This window comes from Dendrobates tinctorius, unplaced genomic scaffold (assembly GCF_039654945.1).
Source record: "Dendrobates tinctorius isolate UK_male_01 unplaced genomic scaffold, ASM3965494v1 ptg000013l, whole genome shotgun sequence".
Classification (NCBI taxonomy): Eukaryota; Metazoa; Chordata; class Amphibia; order Anura; family Dendrobatidae; genus Dendrobates; species Dendrobates tinctorius.
This window is the reverse complement of record NW_027361681.1, coordinates 3,661,087-3,678,851: the sequence shown is the minus strand read 5'-3', so window position 1 is coordinate 3,678,851 and position 17,765 is coordinate 3,661,087. Positions and strand designations below refer to the sequence as shown.

The following is a 17,765-nucleotide window of genomic DNA, read 5'->3' as shown; positions in this document are numbered from 1 at the left end:
TGCCTGCCATAGACATAAGAAGCTATACTACTATCACAGTGCCCCCATAACAGTGATAGCCACAAAGCCCCCAATACAGGGACCACGGTGTCACCACAGTGCCTGCCATAGACATAAGAAGCTATACTACTATCACAGTGCCCCCATAACAGTGACAGCCACAAAGCCCCCAATACAGGGACCACGGTGTCACCACAGTGCCTGCCATACACATAAGAAGCTATACTACTATCACAGTGCCCCCATAACAGTGCCAGACACAAAGCCCCCAATACAGGGACCACGGTGTCACCACAGTGCCTGCCATACACATAAGAAGCTATACTACTATCACAGTGCCCCCATAACAGTGCCAGACACAAAGCCCCCAATACAGGGACCACGGTGTCACCACAGTGCCTGCCATACACATAAGAAGCTATACTACAATCACAGTGCCCCCATAACAGTGATAGCCACAAAGCCCCCAATACAGGGACCACGGTGTCACCACAGTGCCTGCCATAGACATAAGAAGCTATACTACTATCACAGTGCCCCCATAACAGTGACAGCCACAAAGCCCCCAATACAGGGACCACGGTGTCACCACAGTGCCTGCCATAGACATAAGAAGCTATACTACTATCACAGTGCCCCCATAACAGTGCCAGACACAAAGCCCCCAATACAGGGACCACGGTGTCACCACAGTGCCTGCCATAGACATAAGAAGCTATAATACTATCACAGTGCCCCCATAACAGTGACAGCCACAAAGCCCCCAATACAGGGACCACGGTGTCACCACAGTGCCTGCCATACACATAAGAAGCTATACTACAATCACAGTGCCTCCATAACAGTGACAGCCACAAAGCCCCCAATACAGGGACCACGGTGTCACCACAGTGCCTGCCATAGACATAAGAAGCTATACTACTATCACAGTGCCCCCATAACAGTGCCAGACACAAAGCCCCCAATACAGGGACCACGGTGTCACCACAGTGCCTGCCATACACATAAGAAGCTATACTACTATCACAGTGCCCCCATAACAGTGCCAGACACAAAGCCCCCAATACAGGGACCACGGTGTCACCACAGTGCCTGCCATAGACATAAGAAGCTATAATACTATCACAGTGCCCCCATAACAGTGACAGCCACAAAGCCCCCAATACAGGGACCACGGTGTCACCACAGTGCCTGCCATACACATAAGAAGCTATACTACAATCACAGTGCCCCCATAACAGTGATAGCCACAAAGCCCCCAATACAGGGACCACGGTGTCACCACAGTGCCTGCCATAGACATAAGAAGCTATACTACTATCACAGTGCCCTCATAACAGTGCCAGACACAAAGCCCCCAATACAGGGACCACGGTGTCAACACAGTGCCTGCCATAGACATAAGAAGCTATACTACTATCACAGAGCCCCCATAACAGTGCCAGACACAAAGCCCCCAATACAGAGACAACTGTGCCCCCATAGCAGTGCCTGCCCTATTAGCCTCCATATCAGTGACATCCACAGAGGTCCCAAAACAGAGACAGCTGTGTCCCCATATCAGTGTCTGCCTTAGACAGACAACTGTGCCCCCATACCTATGATATTCACAGAGGTACCAATACAAAGACAACTGTGCCCCCATAACAGTGCCAGACACAAAGCCCCCAATACAGGGACCACGGTGTCACCACAGTGCCTGCCATACACATAAGAAGCTATACTACTATCACAGTGCCCCCATAACAGTGCCAGACACAAAGCCCCCAATACAGGGACCACGGTGTCACCACAGTGCCTGCCATAGACATAAGAAGCTATACTACTATCACAGTGCCCCCATAACAGTGCCAGACACAAAGCCCCCAATACAGGGACCACGGTGTCACCACAGTGCCTGCCATAGACATAAGAAGCTATACTACAATCACAGTGCCCCCATAACAGTGATAGCCACAAAGCCCCCAATACAGGGACCACGGTGTCACCACAATGCCTGCCATACACATAAGAAGCTATACTACTATCACAGTGCCCCCATAACAGTGCCAGACACAAAGCCCCCAATACAGGGACCACGGTGTCACCACAGTGCCTGCCATACACATAAGAAGCTATACTACTATCACAGTGCCCCCATAACAGTGCCAGACACAAAGCCCCAAATACAGGGACCACGGTGTCACCACAGTGCCTGCCATACACATAAGAAGCTATACTACTATCACAGTGCCCCCATAACAGTGCCAGACACAAAGCCCCCAATACAGGGACCACGGTGTCACCACAGTGCCTGCCACACACATAAGAAGCTATACTACTATCACAGTGCCCCCATAACAGTGCCAGACACAAAGCCCCCAATACAGGGACCACGGTGTCACCACAGTGCCTGCCATACACATAAGAAGCTATACTACTATCACTGCCCCCATAACAGTGCCAGACACAAAGCCCCCAATACAGGGACCATGGTGTCACCACAGTGCCTGCCATACACATAAGAAGCTATACTACTATCACAGTGCCCCCATAACAGTGATAGCCACAAAGCCCCCAATACAGGGACCACCGTGTCATCACAGTGCCTGCCATACACATAAGAAGCTATACTACTATCACTGCCCCCATAACAGTGCCAGACACAAAGCCCCCAATACAGGGACCACGGTGTCACCACAATGCCTGCCATACACATAAGAAGCTATACTACTATCACAGTGCCCCCATAACAGTGACAGCCACAAAGCCCCCAATACAGGGACCACGGTGTCACCACAATGCCTGCCATACACATAAGAAGCTATACTACTATCACTGCCCCCATAACAGTGCCAGACACAAAGCCCCCAATACAGGGACCACGGTGTCACCACAATGCCTGCCATACACATAAGAAGCTATACTACTATCACTGCCCCCATAACAGTGACGGCCACAAAGCCCCCAATACAGGGACCACGGTGTCACCACAGTGCCTGCCATACACATAAGAAGCTATACTACTATCACTGCCCCCATAACAGTGACGGCCACAAAGCCCCCAATACAGGGACCACGGTGTCACCACAATGCCTGCCATACACATAAGAAGCTATACTACTATCACAGTGCCCCCATAACAGTGACAGCCACAAAGCCCCCAATACAGGGACCACGGTGTCACCACAATGCCTGCCATACACATAAGAAGCTATACTACTATCACAGTGCCCCCATAACAGTGCCAGACACAAAGCCCCCAATACAGGGACCACGGTGTCACCACAATGCCTGCCATACACATAAGAAGCTATACTACTATCACTGCCCCCATAACAGTGCCAGACACAAAGCCCCCAATACAGGGACCACGGTGTCACCACAATGCCTGCCATACACATAAGAAGCTATACTACTATCACAGTGCCCCCATAACAGTGCCAGACACAAAGCCCCCAATACAGGGACCACGGTGTCACCACAGTGCCTGCCATACACATAAGAAGCTATACTACTATCACAGTGCCCCCATAACAGTGCCAGACACAAAGCCCCCAATACAGGGACCACGGTGTCACCACAGTGCCTGCCATAGACATAAGAAGCTATAATACTATCACAGTGCCCCCATAACAGTGACAGCCACAAAGCCCCCAATACAGGGACCACGGTGTCACCACAGTGCCTGCCATACACATAAGAAGCTATACTACAACCACAGTGCCCCCATAACAGTGATAGCCACAAAGCCCCCAATACAGGGACCACGGTGTCACCACAGTGCCTGCCATACACATAAGAAGCTATACTACTATCACAGTGCCCCCATAACAGTGCCAGACACAAAGCCCCCAATACAGGGACCACGGTGTCACCACAGTGCTTGCCATAGACATAAGAAGCTATACTACTATCACAGAGCCCCCATAACAGTGCCAGACACAAAGCCCCCAATACAGAGACAACTGTGCCCCCATAGCAGTGCCTGCCCTATTAGCCTCCATATCAGTGACATCCACAGAGGTCCCAAAACAGAGACAGCTGTGTCCCCATATCAGTGTCTGCCTTAGACAGACAACTGTGCCCCCATACCTATGATATTCACAGAGGTACCAATACAAAGACAACTGTGCCCCGATATCAGTGACAGCCACAGAGGTCCCAATACAGACATCATTGTGTCCCCATAACAGTGCCTTCCTTAATAGCCCCAATAACAGTGACCTCCACAGAGGTTGCAATACAGAGATAAATGTACCCCCATACCAGTGCCTTCCCTAATAGCCCCATATAAGTGACATCCACAGAGGTCCCAATACAGAGACAACTGTGCCCCCATAACAGTGCCTGCTCTAATAGCCCCCATAACAGTGACAGTCACAGATGTTCCAATACTGAGACAACTGTGCCCCAATAACAGTGACATTCACATAGGTCCCAATACAGAGACAACTTTGCCCCCATAACAGTGCCTGCCCTAATAGCCCCCATAACAGTGACATTCAATGGTCCCAACGCAGAGACAACTGTGCCCCCATAACAGTGCCTGCCCTAATAGCACCCATAAGTGACATTCAGCGGTCCCAATACAGAGACAACTGTGCCCCCATAACAGTGCCTGCCCTAATAGCACCCATAAGTGACATTCAGCGGTCCCAATACAGAGACAACTGTGCCTCCATAACAGTGCCTGCCCTAATAGCACCCATAAGTGACATTCAGCGGTCCCAATACAGAGACAACTGTGCCCCCATAACAGTGCCTGACCTAATAGCCCTCATAACAGTGACAGCCAAAGAGGTCCGAATACTTAGACAAATTTGCCGTGCCTGCCCACAAAATCATCACAGCCAAGATGTCCCCATAACAGTGACAGCCAAAAATTTCTCCATAACAGTGCCTGTCATAATCTCCCCCTTAACAGTTGTCACATCCACAGTGCCCCCACAATGGTGACATCCATAATCTCCTCCATAACAGTGACATCAATAATCTCACCCATATCAGTTGTCACATCCACAGTGCCCCCATAACAGTGACATCCATATTATAACCTATAACAGTTACAGACACAGTCCCTATTAACGTGACAGCCAGTGCCCTCTGTAACAATGACTTTCACAGTGCCCCCATAACTGTGACAACAGTGCCCCATAACAATGGCATCTGCAGTGCTCCGCTACAGTCCCTTCATAGCAGTGACAGCCGTTATGTCACCACAAGAAGAATAGCCTGTGTCCCCATAACAATGCAGAGTGCCTGACAACAGGGAGAACTGGGGAATTCTTGGCTTGTCAGACCCCTCGCCGCCTGCAGCGGTCACCATGGCTCTGCCTTGAGATGAAGAACTGACTAGAGGAGATTCCACGTTCTTGTAGGACAAGTCCTGCAACTTCTAGAGTCAGCCATCCCTGTGTCCCTCCTAGCTGGTGCAATCTATTGTTCCCTGGTATCAGCCATTCCAGGATGGGTAGAGACTGATTCGTTTCTCTGCCCCTGCACAGATACCTCTGGTGCACATCAGAAATTACACTAATGCAGAAATGAAGAAAGGTGGATCCCTACTTTATACCAAAATCCAGTAGGAGTTCCCCTTTAAAAAGAGTAATCTGTTCAGTTATCGCCATCCGGAGACAGGTCTGTGGCCGCGCTCATCATGGCCGCCAATGACAACAATACGGCATTCTCTGCATCTGGCCCTCGCACAATGGACGCCTTTATTCCCGGCCTGATTCCTTGGCTCCTGGATTCAGGGCAGGGAACACCTCAGGAGTTGGGTTACCAGCCGACATGTGGGTATCACTTTCATGTAGGATTAGGGGGTAATCTCCATAGGGATTAGCAGCTCTACATACAGCACCCCATAGCTCATCTTCTCAGTCAGGAAAACAGCTGCCATCCCTGAAGCAGAGTTATTCTTTACGCTAATTAAAGGGGTATTCTTAACCATTCACTGACAGCAAGCAGGACTGCATCTGTCAGGTCTGATGTCCTGTATTGATCCCACCGCTGTCGTCTCAAACGTCACTAATGAAATGTTTTCTTCTCAGAACAAGATTGTCGATCAATGCGAAAAGCTGCAGCTGCAAACAGCAGGAATAGAGAAGTATCTGAGTGACGTGCTGCCGGCTAAGATCCCACAAGTGGCGGTAATTATATCCTCAGTCCACAGCCATGTACTCCTGAGATATACGCCATATACAAGACAACAACTGCCAGCATGGAGGGGGCAGGACTCGTCATCACAATTTCCAGTATTCTCAACCTTGAAAATACCATAGACCTGAAATAACAATGCGATATTCACTTTCATCCATAGCTAAAACCTGTATTATGCTTCAGAGCTGCACAGAGTATTCTGCTGTTGCAGTCACTGTGTACATACATTACATTACTTATCCTGTACTGATCCTGCGTTACATCCTGTATTATACTCCAGAGCTGCACTCACTATTCTGCTGGTGCAGTCACTGTGTACATATATTACATTACTTATCCTGTACTGATCCTGAGTTACATCCTGTATTATACTCCAGAGCTGCACTCACTATTCTGCTGGTGCAGTCACTGTGTACATACATTACATTACTGATCCTGTACTCATCCTGTGTTACATCCTGTGTTATACCCCAGAGCTGCACTCACTATACTGCTGGTGCAGTCACTGTGTACATACATTACATTACTGATCCTGAGTTACATCCTGTATTATACCCCAGAGCTGCACTCACTATTCTGCTAGGTGCTACTGTCAGGTGACTTATCAAGAACAGCTCCCAAAATGCTGGAGGACAGTTACTGTAGTTCTTCTTATTACAGATCACTGTACAGTAGCTGCAGAAGCTTTCGTGTATGATGCAGAAGTTGGGGCTGCTGGGAGGTTTTAGCTCTGAATGGTGCAGAATTGTGATTGTAGATCTGTATTCCCATTCTCCTCCATGTACAGTTGCGGCCAAAAGTATTGACACCCCTGCAATTCTGTCAGATAATACTCAGTTTCTTCCTGAAAATAATTGCAATCACAAATTCTTTGGTATTATTATCTTCATTTAATTTGTCTTAAATGAAAAAACACAAAAGAGAATGAAGCAAAAAGCAAAACATTGATCATTTCACAAAAAACTCCAATAATGGGCCAGACAAAAGTATTGGCACCCTCAGCCTAGTACTTGGTTGCACAACCTTTAGCCAAAATAACTGCAACCAACCGCTTCCGGTAACAATGAGTTTCTTACAATGCTCTGCTGGAATTTTAGACCATTCTTCTTTGGCAAACTGCTCCAGGTCCCTGATATTTGAAGGGTGCCTTCTCCAAACTCCCATTTTTAGATCTCTCCACAGGTGTTCTATGGGATTCAGGTCTGGACTCATTGCTGGCCACCTTAGAAGTCCCCAGTGCTTTCTCTCAAACCATTTTCTAGAGCTTTTTGAAGTGTGTTTTGGGTCATTGTCCTGCTGGAAGACCCATAATCTCTGAGGAGACCCAGCTTTCTCACACTGGGCCCTACATTATGCTGCAAAATTTGTTGGTAGTCTTCAGACTTCATAATGTCATGCACACGGTCAAGCAGTCCAGTGCCAGAGGCAGCAAAGCAACCCCAAAACATCAGGGAACCTCCGCCATGTTTGACTGTAGGGACTGTGTTCTTTTCTTCGAATGCCTCTTTTTTTCTCCTGTAAACTCTATGTTGATGCCTTTGCCCAAAAAGCTCTACTTTTGTCTCATCTGACCAGAGAACATTCTTCCAAAACGTTTTAGGCTTTTTCAGGTAAGTTTTGGCAAACTCCAGCCTGGCTTTTTTATGTCTTGGGGTAAGAAGTGGGGTCTTCCTGGGCCTCCTACCATACAGTCCCTTTTCATTCAGACGCCGACGGATAGTACGGGTTGACATTGTTGTACCCTCGAACTGCAGGGCAGCTTGAACTTGTTTGGATGTTAGTCGAGGTTCTTTATCCAACATCCGCACAATCTTGCATTGAAATCTCTTGTCAATTTTTCTTTTCCGTCCACATCTAGGGAGGTTAGCCACAGTGCCATGGGCTTTAAACTTCTTGATGACACTGCGCACGGTAGACACAGGAACTTTCAGGTCTTTGGAGATGGACTTGTAGCCTTGAGATTGCTCATGCTTCCTCACAATTTGGTTTCTCAAGTCCTCAGACAGTTCTTTGGTCTTCTTTCTTTTCTCCATGCTCAATGTGGTACACACAAGGACACAGGACAGAGGTTGAGTCAACTTTAATCCATGTCAACTGGCTGCAGGTGTGATTTACTTATTGCCAACACCTGTTAGGTGCCACAGGTAAGTTACAGGTGCTGTTAATTACACAAATTAGAGAAGCATCACATGATTTTTCGAACAGTGCCAATACTTTTGTCCACCCTCTTTTTTATGTTTGGTGTGGAATTATATCCAATTTGGCTTTAGGACAATTCTTTTTGTGTTTTTTCATTTAAGACAAATTAAATGAAGATAATAATACCAAAGAATTTGTGTTTGCAATCATTTTCAGGAAGAAACTGAGTATTATCTGACAGAATTGCAGGGGTGTCAATACTTTTGGCCACAACTGTACATGTGACACAGTGTAATGAGCCCTCACCTCTGTTACAGAGCACGGCCAGGAAAGCTCGTGAGATGATCATCCAGCGACTGAATTTCATCCGCACCGTGTGTGACAATGAGGAACAGCGCCTGCTGGAGGAGATCCACGCGGAGGAGGAGCGGGCCCAGCAAGGGATCCTCACCCAGAGAGCCCACTGGACGGAGTCCACCAAGAAGCTGTCTGGGATCAGGAGCTATCTGGTGGACATGCTGACCAAGATGGACGACCTCAGCCTCATTGTACGTAATAATCTGGACTACACAGGAGATTCCTTTAGACCGGAATTAGACTCTGAAATGTTCTGGATTATAAATGATATACCAGGATAGAGACCTTCCTGGTGTTAGACGTCCCCGGGTTATGTTTATTCTGTTTTATCAGAATTTAAGGCATTTGTATTGTAATTCTGTTTTTTTATATCCTAATCTCACTTTTTTCTGTTTTTTTTTTCTCCTCAGTTGTCTGAAAATAAAATGGAGGACAGGTCAGTGCTTGTGCGAAACTCTAATATTATAAGCAGACAAGCCTGCACAGTAAATGTAGCAATCCTCTGCAGCCTTATGTGTCTCCATGGTAACAGACTACAAACAATCCCCTGTGTAGTCTGATCGTGCAGTCGTCCTCTTCTCTAGTGACACTCTGATAACATTTGGTCCTTTAGGAAAAATTTGAGGGATAGATAGGAGGGAGCGTGACCACAGGGTTGGACCTCTCGGGATCTGTTTGTGGTCTGTTACCATGGAAATACATAAGTCTGCATTGCTTTGCTGTTGTCAGTTTGATACATGATGTGACGGTGGATGATGCCGTTATTAGCAGGATATGGCAGTTATACATCTTATCAATCTGTGTCTTTTCATTGTAGAACAGAAGAAGCCGAAGGAATTCTTGAGCCTCAGGAGTCGGAGAAGTTAAACTTTAACATGAATTGTTGTCAGAGTCCATTACTGAACAGACTGTGGGCCCTGTCTGTCCTCTGCTACACCTCTGGTCAGTATAAGACTCTGCACCATCATATATCCTCTCTCCTTGTCTTCTGCTACACCTCCGGTCAGTATAAGACACTGCACCATCATATATCCTCTCTCCCTGTCCTCTGCTACACCTCCGGTCAGTATAAGACACTGCACCATCATATATCCTCTGTCCCTGTCCTCTGCTACACCTCCAGTCAGTACAAGACTCTGCACCATCATACAGTCATATGTTAAAGTTTGGGCACCCCTATTAGTGTTAACCTTTTTTCTTTATAACAATTTTGGTTTTTGCAACAGCTATTTCAGTTTCATATATCTAATAACTGATGGACTCAGTTATATTTCTGGATTCAAATGAGGTTTATTGTACTAACAGAAAATGTGCAATCTGCATTTAAACAAAATTTGACCGGTGCAAAAGTATTGGCACCCTTATCATTTTCTTGATTTGAACACTCCTAACTACTTTTTATGACTTCCTGAAGCACTAAATTGGTTTTGTAACCTCATTGAGCTTTGAACTTCATAGCCAGGTGTATCAAATCATGAGAAAAGGTATTTAAGGTGGCCACTTGCAAGTAGTTCTCCTATTTGATTCTCCTATGAAGAGTGGCATCATGGGCTCCTCAAAACAACTCTCAAATTATCTGAAAACAAAGATTATTCAACATAGCTCTCCAGGGGAAGGATACAAAAAGTTGTCTCAGAGATTTAACCTGTCAGTTTCCACTGTGAGGAACATAGTAAGGAAATGGGAGAACACAGGTACAGTTCTTGTTAAGCCCAGAAGTGGCAGGCCAAGAAAAATATCAGAAAGGCAGAGAAGAAGAATGGTGAGAACAGTCAAGGACAATCCACAGACCACCTCCAAAGACCTGCAGCATCATCTTGCTGCAGATGGTGTCACTGTGCATCGGTCAACAATACAGCGCACTTTGCACAAGGAGAAGCTGTATGGGAGAGTGATGCGAAAGAAGCCGTTTCTGCAAGCACGCCACAAACAGAGTCGCCTGAGGTATGCAAAAGCACATTTGGACAAGCCAGTTACATTTTGGAAGAAGGTCCTGTGGACTGATGAAACAAAGATTGAGTTGTTTGGTCATACAAAAAGGCGTTATGCATGCGCTGTATTGTTGACCGATGCACAGTGACACCATCTGCAGCAAGATGATGCTGCAGGTCTTTGGAGGTGGTCTGTGGATTGTCCTTGACTGTTCTCACCATTCTTCTTCTCTGCCTTTCTGATATTTTTCTTGGCCTGCCACTTCTGGGCTTAACAAGAACTGTACCTGTGTTCTTCCATTTCCTTACTATGTTCCTCACAGTGGAAACTGACAGGTTAAATCTCTGAGACAACTTTTTGCATCCTTCCCCTGAAAAGCTATGTCGAATAATCTTTGTTTTCAGATCATTTGAGAGTTGTTTTGAGGAGCCCATGATGCCACTCTTCATAGGAGAATCAAATAGGAGAACTACTTGCAAGTGGCCACTTTAAGTACCTTTTCTCATGATTTGATACACCTGGCTATGAAGTTCAAAGCTCAATGAGGTTACAAAACCAATTTAGTGCTTCAACAAGTCAGTAAAAAGTAGTTAGGAGTGTTCAAATCAAGAAAATGATAAGGGTGCCCATACTTTTGCACCGGTCAAATTTTGTTTAAATGCAGATTGCACATTTTCTGTTAGTACAATAAACCTCATTTGAATCCAGAAATATAACTGAGTCCATCAGTTATTAGATATATGAAACTGAAATAGTTGTTGCAAAAACCAAAATTGTTATAAAGAAAAAAGGTTAACATTAATAGGGGTGCCCAAACTTTTACATATGACTGTATATCCTCTGTCCCTGTCCTCTGCTACACCTCCAGTCAGTACAAGACTCTGCACCATCATAAATCCTCTGTCCCTGTCCTCTGCTACACCTCCGGTCAGTATAAGACTCTGCACCATCATGTATCCTCTGTTCCTGTCCTCTGCTACACCTCCGGTCAGTATAAGACACTGCACCATCATGTATCCTCTGTCCCTGTCCTCTGCTACACCTCCGGTCAGTATAAGACTCTGCACCATCATATATGCTCTGTCCCTGTCCTCTGCTACACCTCCGGTCAGTATAAGACACTGCACCATCATATATCCTCTCTCCCTGTCCTATGCTACACCTCCGGTCAGTACAAGACTCTGCACCATCATATATCCTCTGTCCCTGTCCTCTGCTACACCTCCGGTCAGTAAAAGACTCTGCACCATCATATATCCTCTGTCCCTGTCCTCTGCTACACCTCCGGTCAGTATAAGACACTGCACCATCATATATCCTCTGTCCCTATCCTCTGCTACACCTCCGGTCAGTATAAGACACTGCACCATCATATATCCTCTCTCCCTGTCATATGCTACACCTCCGGTCAGTACAAGACTCTGCACCATCATATATCCTCTCTCCCTGTCCTCTGCTACACCTCCGGTCAGTATAAGACACTGCACCATCATATATCCTCTCTCCCTGTCATATGCTACACCTCCGGTCAGAACAAGACTCTGCACCATCATATATCCTCTCTCCCTGTCCTCTGCTACACCTCCGGTCAGTATAAGACACTGCACCATCATGTATCCTCTGTTCCTGTCCTCTGCTACACCTCCGGTCAGTATAAGACACTGCACCATCATATATCCTCTGTCCCTGTCCTCTGCTACACCTCTGGTCAGTATAAGACACTGCACCCTCATATATCCTCTGTCCCTGTCCTCTGCTACACCTCTGGTCAGTATAAGACTGTGCACCACCATATATCTTCTCTCCCTGTCTTCTGCTACACCTCCGGTCAGTATAAGACTCTGCACCACCATATATCCTCTCTCCCTGTCTTCTGCTACATCTCTGGTCAGTATAAGACTCTGCACCATCATATACCCTTTGTCCCTGTCCTCTGCTACACCTCCGGTCATTATAAGACACTGCACCATCATATATCCTCTGTCCCTGTCCTCTGCTACACCTCCGGTCAGTATAAGACTCTGCACCATCATATATGCTCTGTCTCTATCCTCTGCTACACCTCCGGTCAGTATAAGACTGCACCATCATATATCCTCTCTCCCTGTCCTCTGCTACACCTCCGGTCAGTATAAGACACTGCACCATCATATATCCTCTCTCCCTGTCCTCTGCTACACCTCCGGTCAGTATAAGACACTGCACCATCATGTATCCTCTGTTCCTGTCCTCTGCTACACCTCCGGTCAGTATAAGACACTGCACCATCATGTATCCTCTGTCCCTGTCCTCTGCTACACCTCCGGTCAGTATAAGCCTCTGCACCATCATATATGCTCTGTCGCTGTCCTCTGCTACACCTCCGGTCAGTATAAGACTGCACCATCATATATCCTCTCTCCCTGTCCTCTGCTACACCTCCGGTCAGTATAAGACACTGCCCCATCATATATCCTCTGTCCCTGTCCTCTGCTACACCTCCGGTCAGTACAAGACTCTGCACCATCATATATCCTCTGTCCCTGTCCTCTGCTACACCTCCGGTCAGTATAAGACACTGCACCATCATATATCCTCTGTCCCTATCCTCTGCTACACCTCTGGTCAGTATAAGACTCTGCACCACCATATATCCTCTCTCCTTGTCTTCTGCTACACCTCCGGTCAGTATAAGACTCTGCACCATCATATACCCTTTGTCCCTGTCCTCTGCTACACCTCCGGTCAGTATAAGACACTGCACCATCATATATGCTCTCTCCCTGTCCTATGCTACACCTCCGGTCAGTACAAGACTCTGCTCCATCATATATCCTCTCTCCCTGTCCTCTGCTACACCTCCAGTCAGTATAAGACACTGCACCATCATGTATCCTCTGTTCCTGTCCTCTGCTACACCTCCGGTCAGTATAAGACACTGCACCATCATGTATCCTCTGTCCCTGTCCTCTGCTACACCTCCGGTCAGTATAAGACTCTGCACCATCATATATGCTCTGTCGCTGTCCTCTGCTACACCTCCGGTCAGTATAAGACTGCACCACCATATATCCTCTCTCCCTGTCTTCTGCTACACCTCCGGTCAGTATAAGACTCTGCACCATCATATACCCTTTGTCCCTGTCCTCTGCTACACCTCGGGTCAGTATAAAACACTGCACCATCATATATCCTCTCTCCCTGTCCTATGCTACACCTCCGGTCAGTACAAGACTCTGCACCATCATATATCCTCTGTCCCTGTCCTCTGCTACACCTCCGGTCAGTACAAGACTCTGCACCATCATATCTCCTCTGTCCCTGTCCTCTGCTACACCTCCGGTCAGTATAAGACACTGCACCCTCATATATCCTCTGTCCCTGTCCTCTGCTACACCTCCGGTCAGTATAAGACACTGCACCATCATATATCCTCTCTCCCTGTCCTATGCTACACCTCCGGTCAGTACAAGACTCTGCACCATCATATATCCTCTGTCCCTGTCCTCTGCTACACCTCCGGTCAGTACAAGACTCTGCACCATCATATCTCCTCTGTCCCTGTCCTCTGCTACACCTCTGGTCAGTATAAGACACTGCACCCTCATATATCCTCTGTCCCTGTCCTCTGCTACACCTCTGGTCAGTATAAGACACTGCACCCTCATATATCCTCTGTCCCTGTCCTCTGCTACACCTCTGGTCAGTATAAGACTGTGCACCACCATATATCCTCTCTCCCTGTCTTCTGCTACACCTCCGGTCAGTATAAGACTCTGCACCACCATATATCCTCTCTCCCTGTCTTCTGCTACACCTCTGGTCAGTATAAGACTCTGCACCATCATATACCCTTTGTCCCTGTCCTCTGCTACACCTCCGGTCAGTATAAGACACTGCACCATCATATATCCTCTGTCCCTGTCCTCTGCTACACCTCCGGTCAGTATAAGACTCTGCACCATCATATATGCTCTGTCTCTATCCTCTGCTACACCTCCAGTCAGTACAAGACTGCACCATCATATATCCTCTCTCCCTGTCCTCTGCTACACCTCCGGTCAGTATAAGACACTGCCCCATCATATATCCTCTGTCCCTGTCCTCTCCTACACCTCCGGTCAGTATAAGACACTGCACCATCATGTATCCTCTGTCCCTGTCCTCTGCTACACCTCCGGTCAGTATAAGACTCTGCACCATCATATATGCTCTGTCGCTGTCCTCTGCTACACCTCCGGTCAGTATAAGACTGCACCATCATATATCCTCTCTCCCTGTCCTCTGCTACACCTCCGGTCAGTATAAGACACTGCCCCATCATATATCCTCTGTCCCTGTCCTCTGCTACACCTCTGGTCAGTACAAGACTCTGCACCATCATATATCCTCTGTCCCTGTCCTCTGCTACACCTCCGGCCAGTATAAGACACTGCACCCTCATATATCCTCTGTCCCTGTCCACTGCTACACCTCTGGTCAGTATAAGACTCTGCACCACCATATATCCTCTCTCCCTGTCTTCTGCTACACCTCCGGTCAGTATAAGACTCTGCACCATCATATACCCTTTGTCCAGGTCCTCTGCTACACCTCCGGTCAGTATAAGACACTGCACCATCATATATCCTCTGTCCCTGTCCTCTGCTACACCTCTGGTCAGTATAAGACACTGCACCCTCATATATCCTCTTTCCCTGTCCTCTGCTACACTTTCTGGTCAGTATAAGACTGTGCACCACCATATATCCTCTCTCCCTGTCTTCTGGTACACCTCCGGTCAGTATAAGACTCTGCACCACCATATATCCTCTCTCCCTGTCTTCTGCTACACCTCTGGTCAGTATAAGACTCTGCACCATCATATACCCTTTGTCCCTGTCCTCTGCAACACCTCCGGTCAGTATAAGACACTGCACCATCATATATCCTCTGTCCCTGTCCTCTGCTACACCTCCGGTCAGTATAAGACTCTGCACCATCATATATGCTCTGTCTCTATCCTCTGCTACACCTCCAGTCAGTATAAGACTGCACCATCATATATCCTCTCTCCCTGTCCTCTGCTACACCTCCGGTCAGTATAAGACACTGCCCCATCATATATCCTCTGTCCCTGTCCTCTCCTACACCTCCGGTCAGTATAAGACACTGCACCATCATGTATCCTCTGTCCCTGTCCTCTGCTACACCTCCGGTCAGTATAAGACTCTGCACCATCATATATGCTCTGTCGCTGTCCTCTGCTACACCTCCGGTCAGTATAAGACTGCACCATCATATATCCTCTATCCCTGTCCTCTGCTACACCTCCGGTCAGTATAAGACACTGCCCCATCATATATCCTCTGTCCCTGTCCTCTGCTACACCTCCGGTCAGTACAAGACTCTGCACCATCATATCTCCTCTGTCCCTGTCCTCTGCTACACCTCCGGTCAGTATAAGACACTGCACCCTCATATATCCTCTGTCCCTGTCCTCTGCTACACCTCCGGTCAGTATAAGACACTGCACCATCATATATCCTCTCTCCCTGTCCTATGCTACACCTCCGGTCAGTACAAGACTCTGCACCATCATATATCCTCTGTCCCTGTCCTCTGCTACACCTCCGGTCAGTACAAGACTCTGCACCATCATATCTCCTCTGTCCCTGTCCTCTGCTACACCTCCGGTCAGTATAAGACACTGCACCCTCATATATCCTCTGTCCCTGTCCTCTGCTACACCTCTGGTCAGTATAAGACTCTGCACCACCATATATCCTCTCTCCCTGTCTTCTGCTACACCTCCAGTCAGTATAAGACTCTGCACCATCATATACCCTTTGTCCCTGTCCTCTGCTACACCTCCGGTCAGTATAAGACACTGCACCATCATATATCCTCTGTCCCTGTCCTCTGCTACACCTCTGGTCAGTATAAGACACTGCACCCTCATATATCCTCTGTCCCTGTCCTCTGCTACACCTCTGGTCAGTATAAGACTGTGCACCACCATATATCCTCTCTCCCTGTCTTCTGCTACACCTCTGGTCAGTATAAGACTCTGCACCATCATATACCCTTTGTCCCTGTCCTCTGCTACACCTCCGGTCAGTATAAGACACTGCACCATCATATATCCTCTGTCCCTGTCCTCTGCTACACCTCCGGTCAGTATAAGACTCTGCACCATCATATATGCTCTGTCTCTATCCTCTGCTACACCTCCAGTCAGTACAAGACTGCACCATCATATATCCTCTCTCCCTGTCCTCTGCTACACCTCCGGTCAGTATAAGACACTGCCCCATCATATATCCTCTGTCCCTGTCCTCTCCTACACCTCCGGTCAGTATAAGACACTGCACCATCATGTATCCTCTGTCCCTGTCCTCTGCTACACCTCCGGTCAGTATAAGACTCTGCACCATCATATATGCTCTGTCGCTGTCCTCTGCTACACCTCCGGTCAGTATAAGACTGCACCATCATATATCCTCTCTCCCTGTCCTCTGCTACACCTCCGGTCAGTATAAGACACTGCCCCATCATATATCCTCTGTCCCTGTCCTCTGCTACACCTCCGGTCAGTACAAGACTCTGCACCATCATATATCCTCTGTCCCTGTCCTCTGCTACACCTCCGGCCAGTATAAGACACTGCACCCTCATATATCCTCTGTCCCTGTCCACTGCTACACCTCTGGTCAGTATAAGACTCTGCACCACCATATATCCTCTCTCCCTGTCTTCTGCTACACCTCCGGTCAGTATAAGACTCTGCACCATCATATACCCTTTGTCCAGGTCCTCTGCTACACCTCCGGTCAGTATAAGACACTGCACCATCATATATCCTCTGTCCCTGTCCTCTGCTACACCTCTGGTCAGTATAAGACACTGCACCCTCATATATCCTCTTTCCCTGTCCTCTGCTACACTTTCTGGTCAGTATAAGACTGTGCACCACCATATATCCTCTCTCCCTGTCTTCTGGTACACCTCCGGTCAGTATAAGACTCTGCACCACCATATATCCTCTCTCCCTGTCTTCTGCTACACCTCTGGTCAGTATAAGACTCTGCACCATCATATACCCTTTGTCCCTGTCCTCTGCAACACCTCCGGTCAGTATAAGACACTGCACCATCATATATCCTCTGTCCCTGTCCTCTGCTACACCTCCGGTCAGTATAAGACTCTGCACCATCATATATGCTCTGTCTCTATCC

The 17,765-nt window shown here is 47.6% G+C and overlaps 2 protein-coding genes across 2 annotated transcripts in view; one reads left to right on the top strand and one right to left on the bottom strand.

Moving 5' to 3' along the window:
• Positions 1–17,765, bottom strand: part of WDR31 (WD repeat domain 31) — an 88,946-nt gene that overhangs the window by 49,731 nt on the left and 21,450 nt on the right. The window lies entirely within an intron of this gene.
• The window catches only part of BSPRY (B-box and SPRY domain containing), a 40,119-nt gene that overhangs the window by 11,518 nt on the left and 10,836 nt on the right, over positions 1–17,765 (top strand). The window contains exons 2-5 of the mRNA XM_073558288.1: positions 6,033–6,131; positions 8,598–8,828; positions 9,048–9,073; positions 9,455–9,579. Coding sequence (XP_073414389.1) covers positions 6,033–6,131; positions 8,598–8,828; positions 9,048–9,073; positions 9,455–9,579 — 481 coding nt within the window. The remainder of the gene's footprint in view (positions 1–6,032; positions 6,132–8,597; positions 8,829–9,047; positions 9,074–9,454; positions 9,580–17,765) is intronic.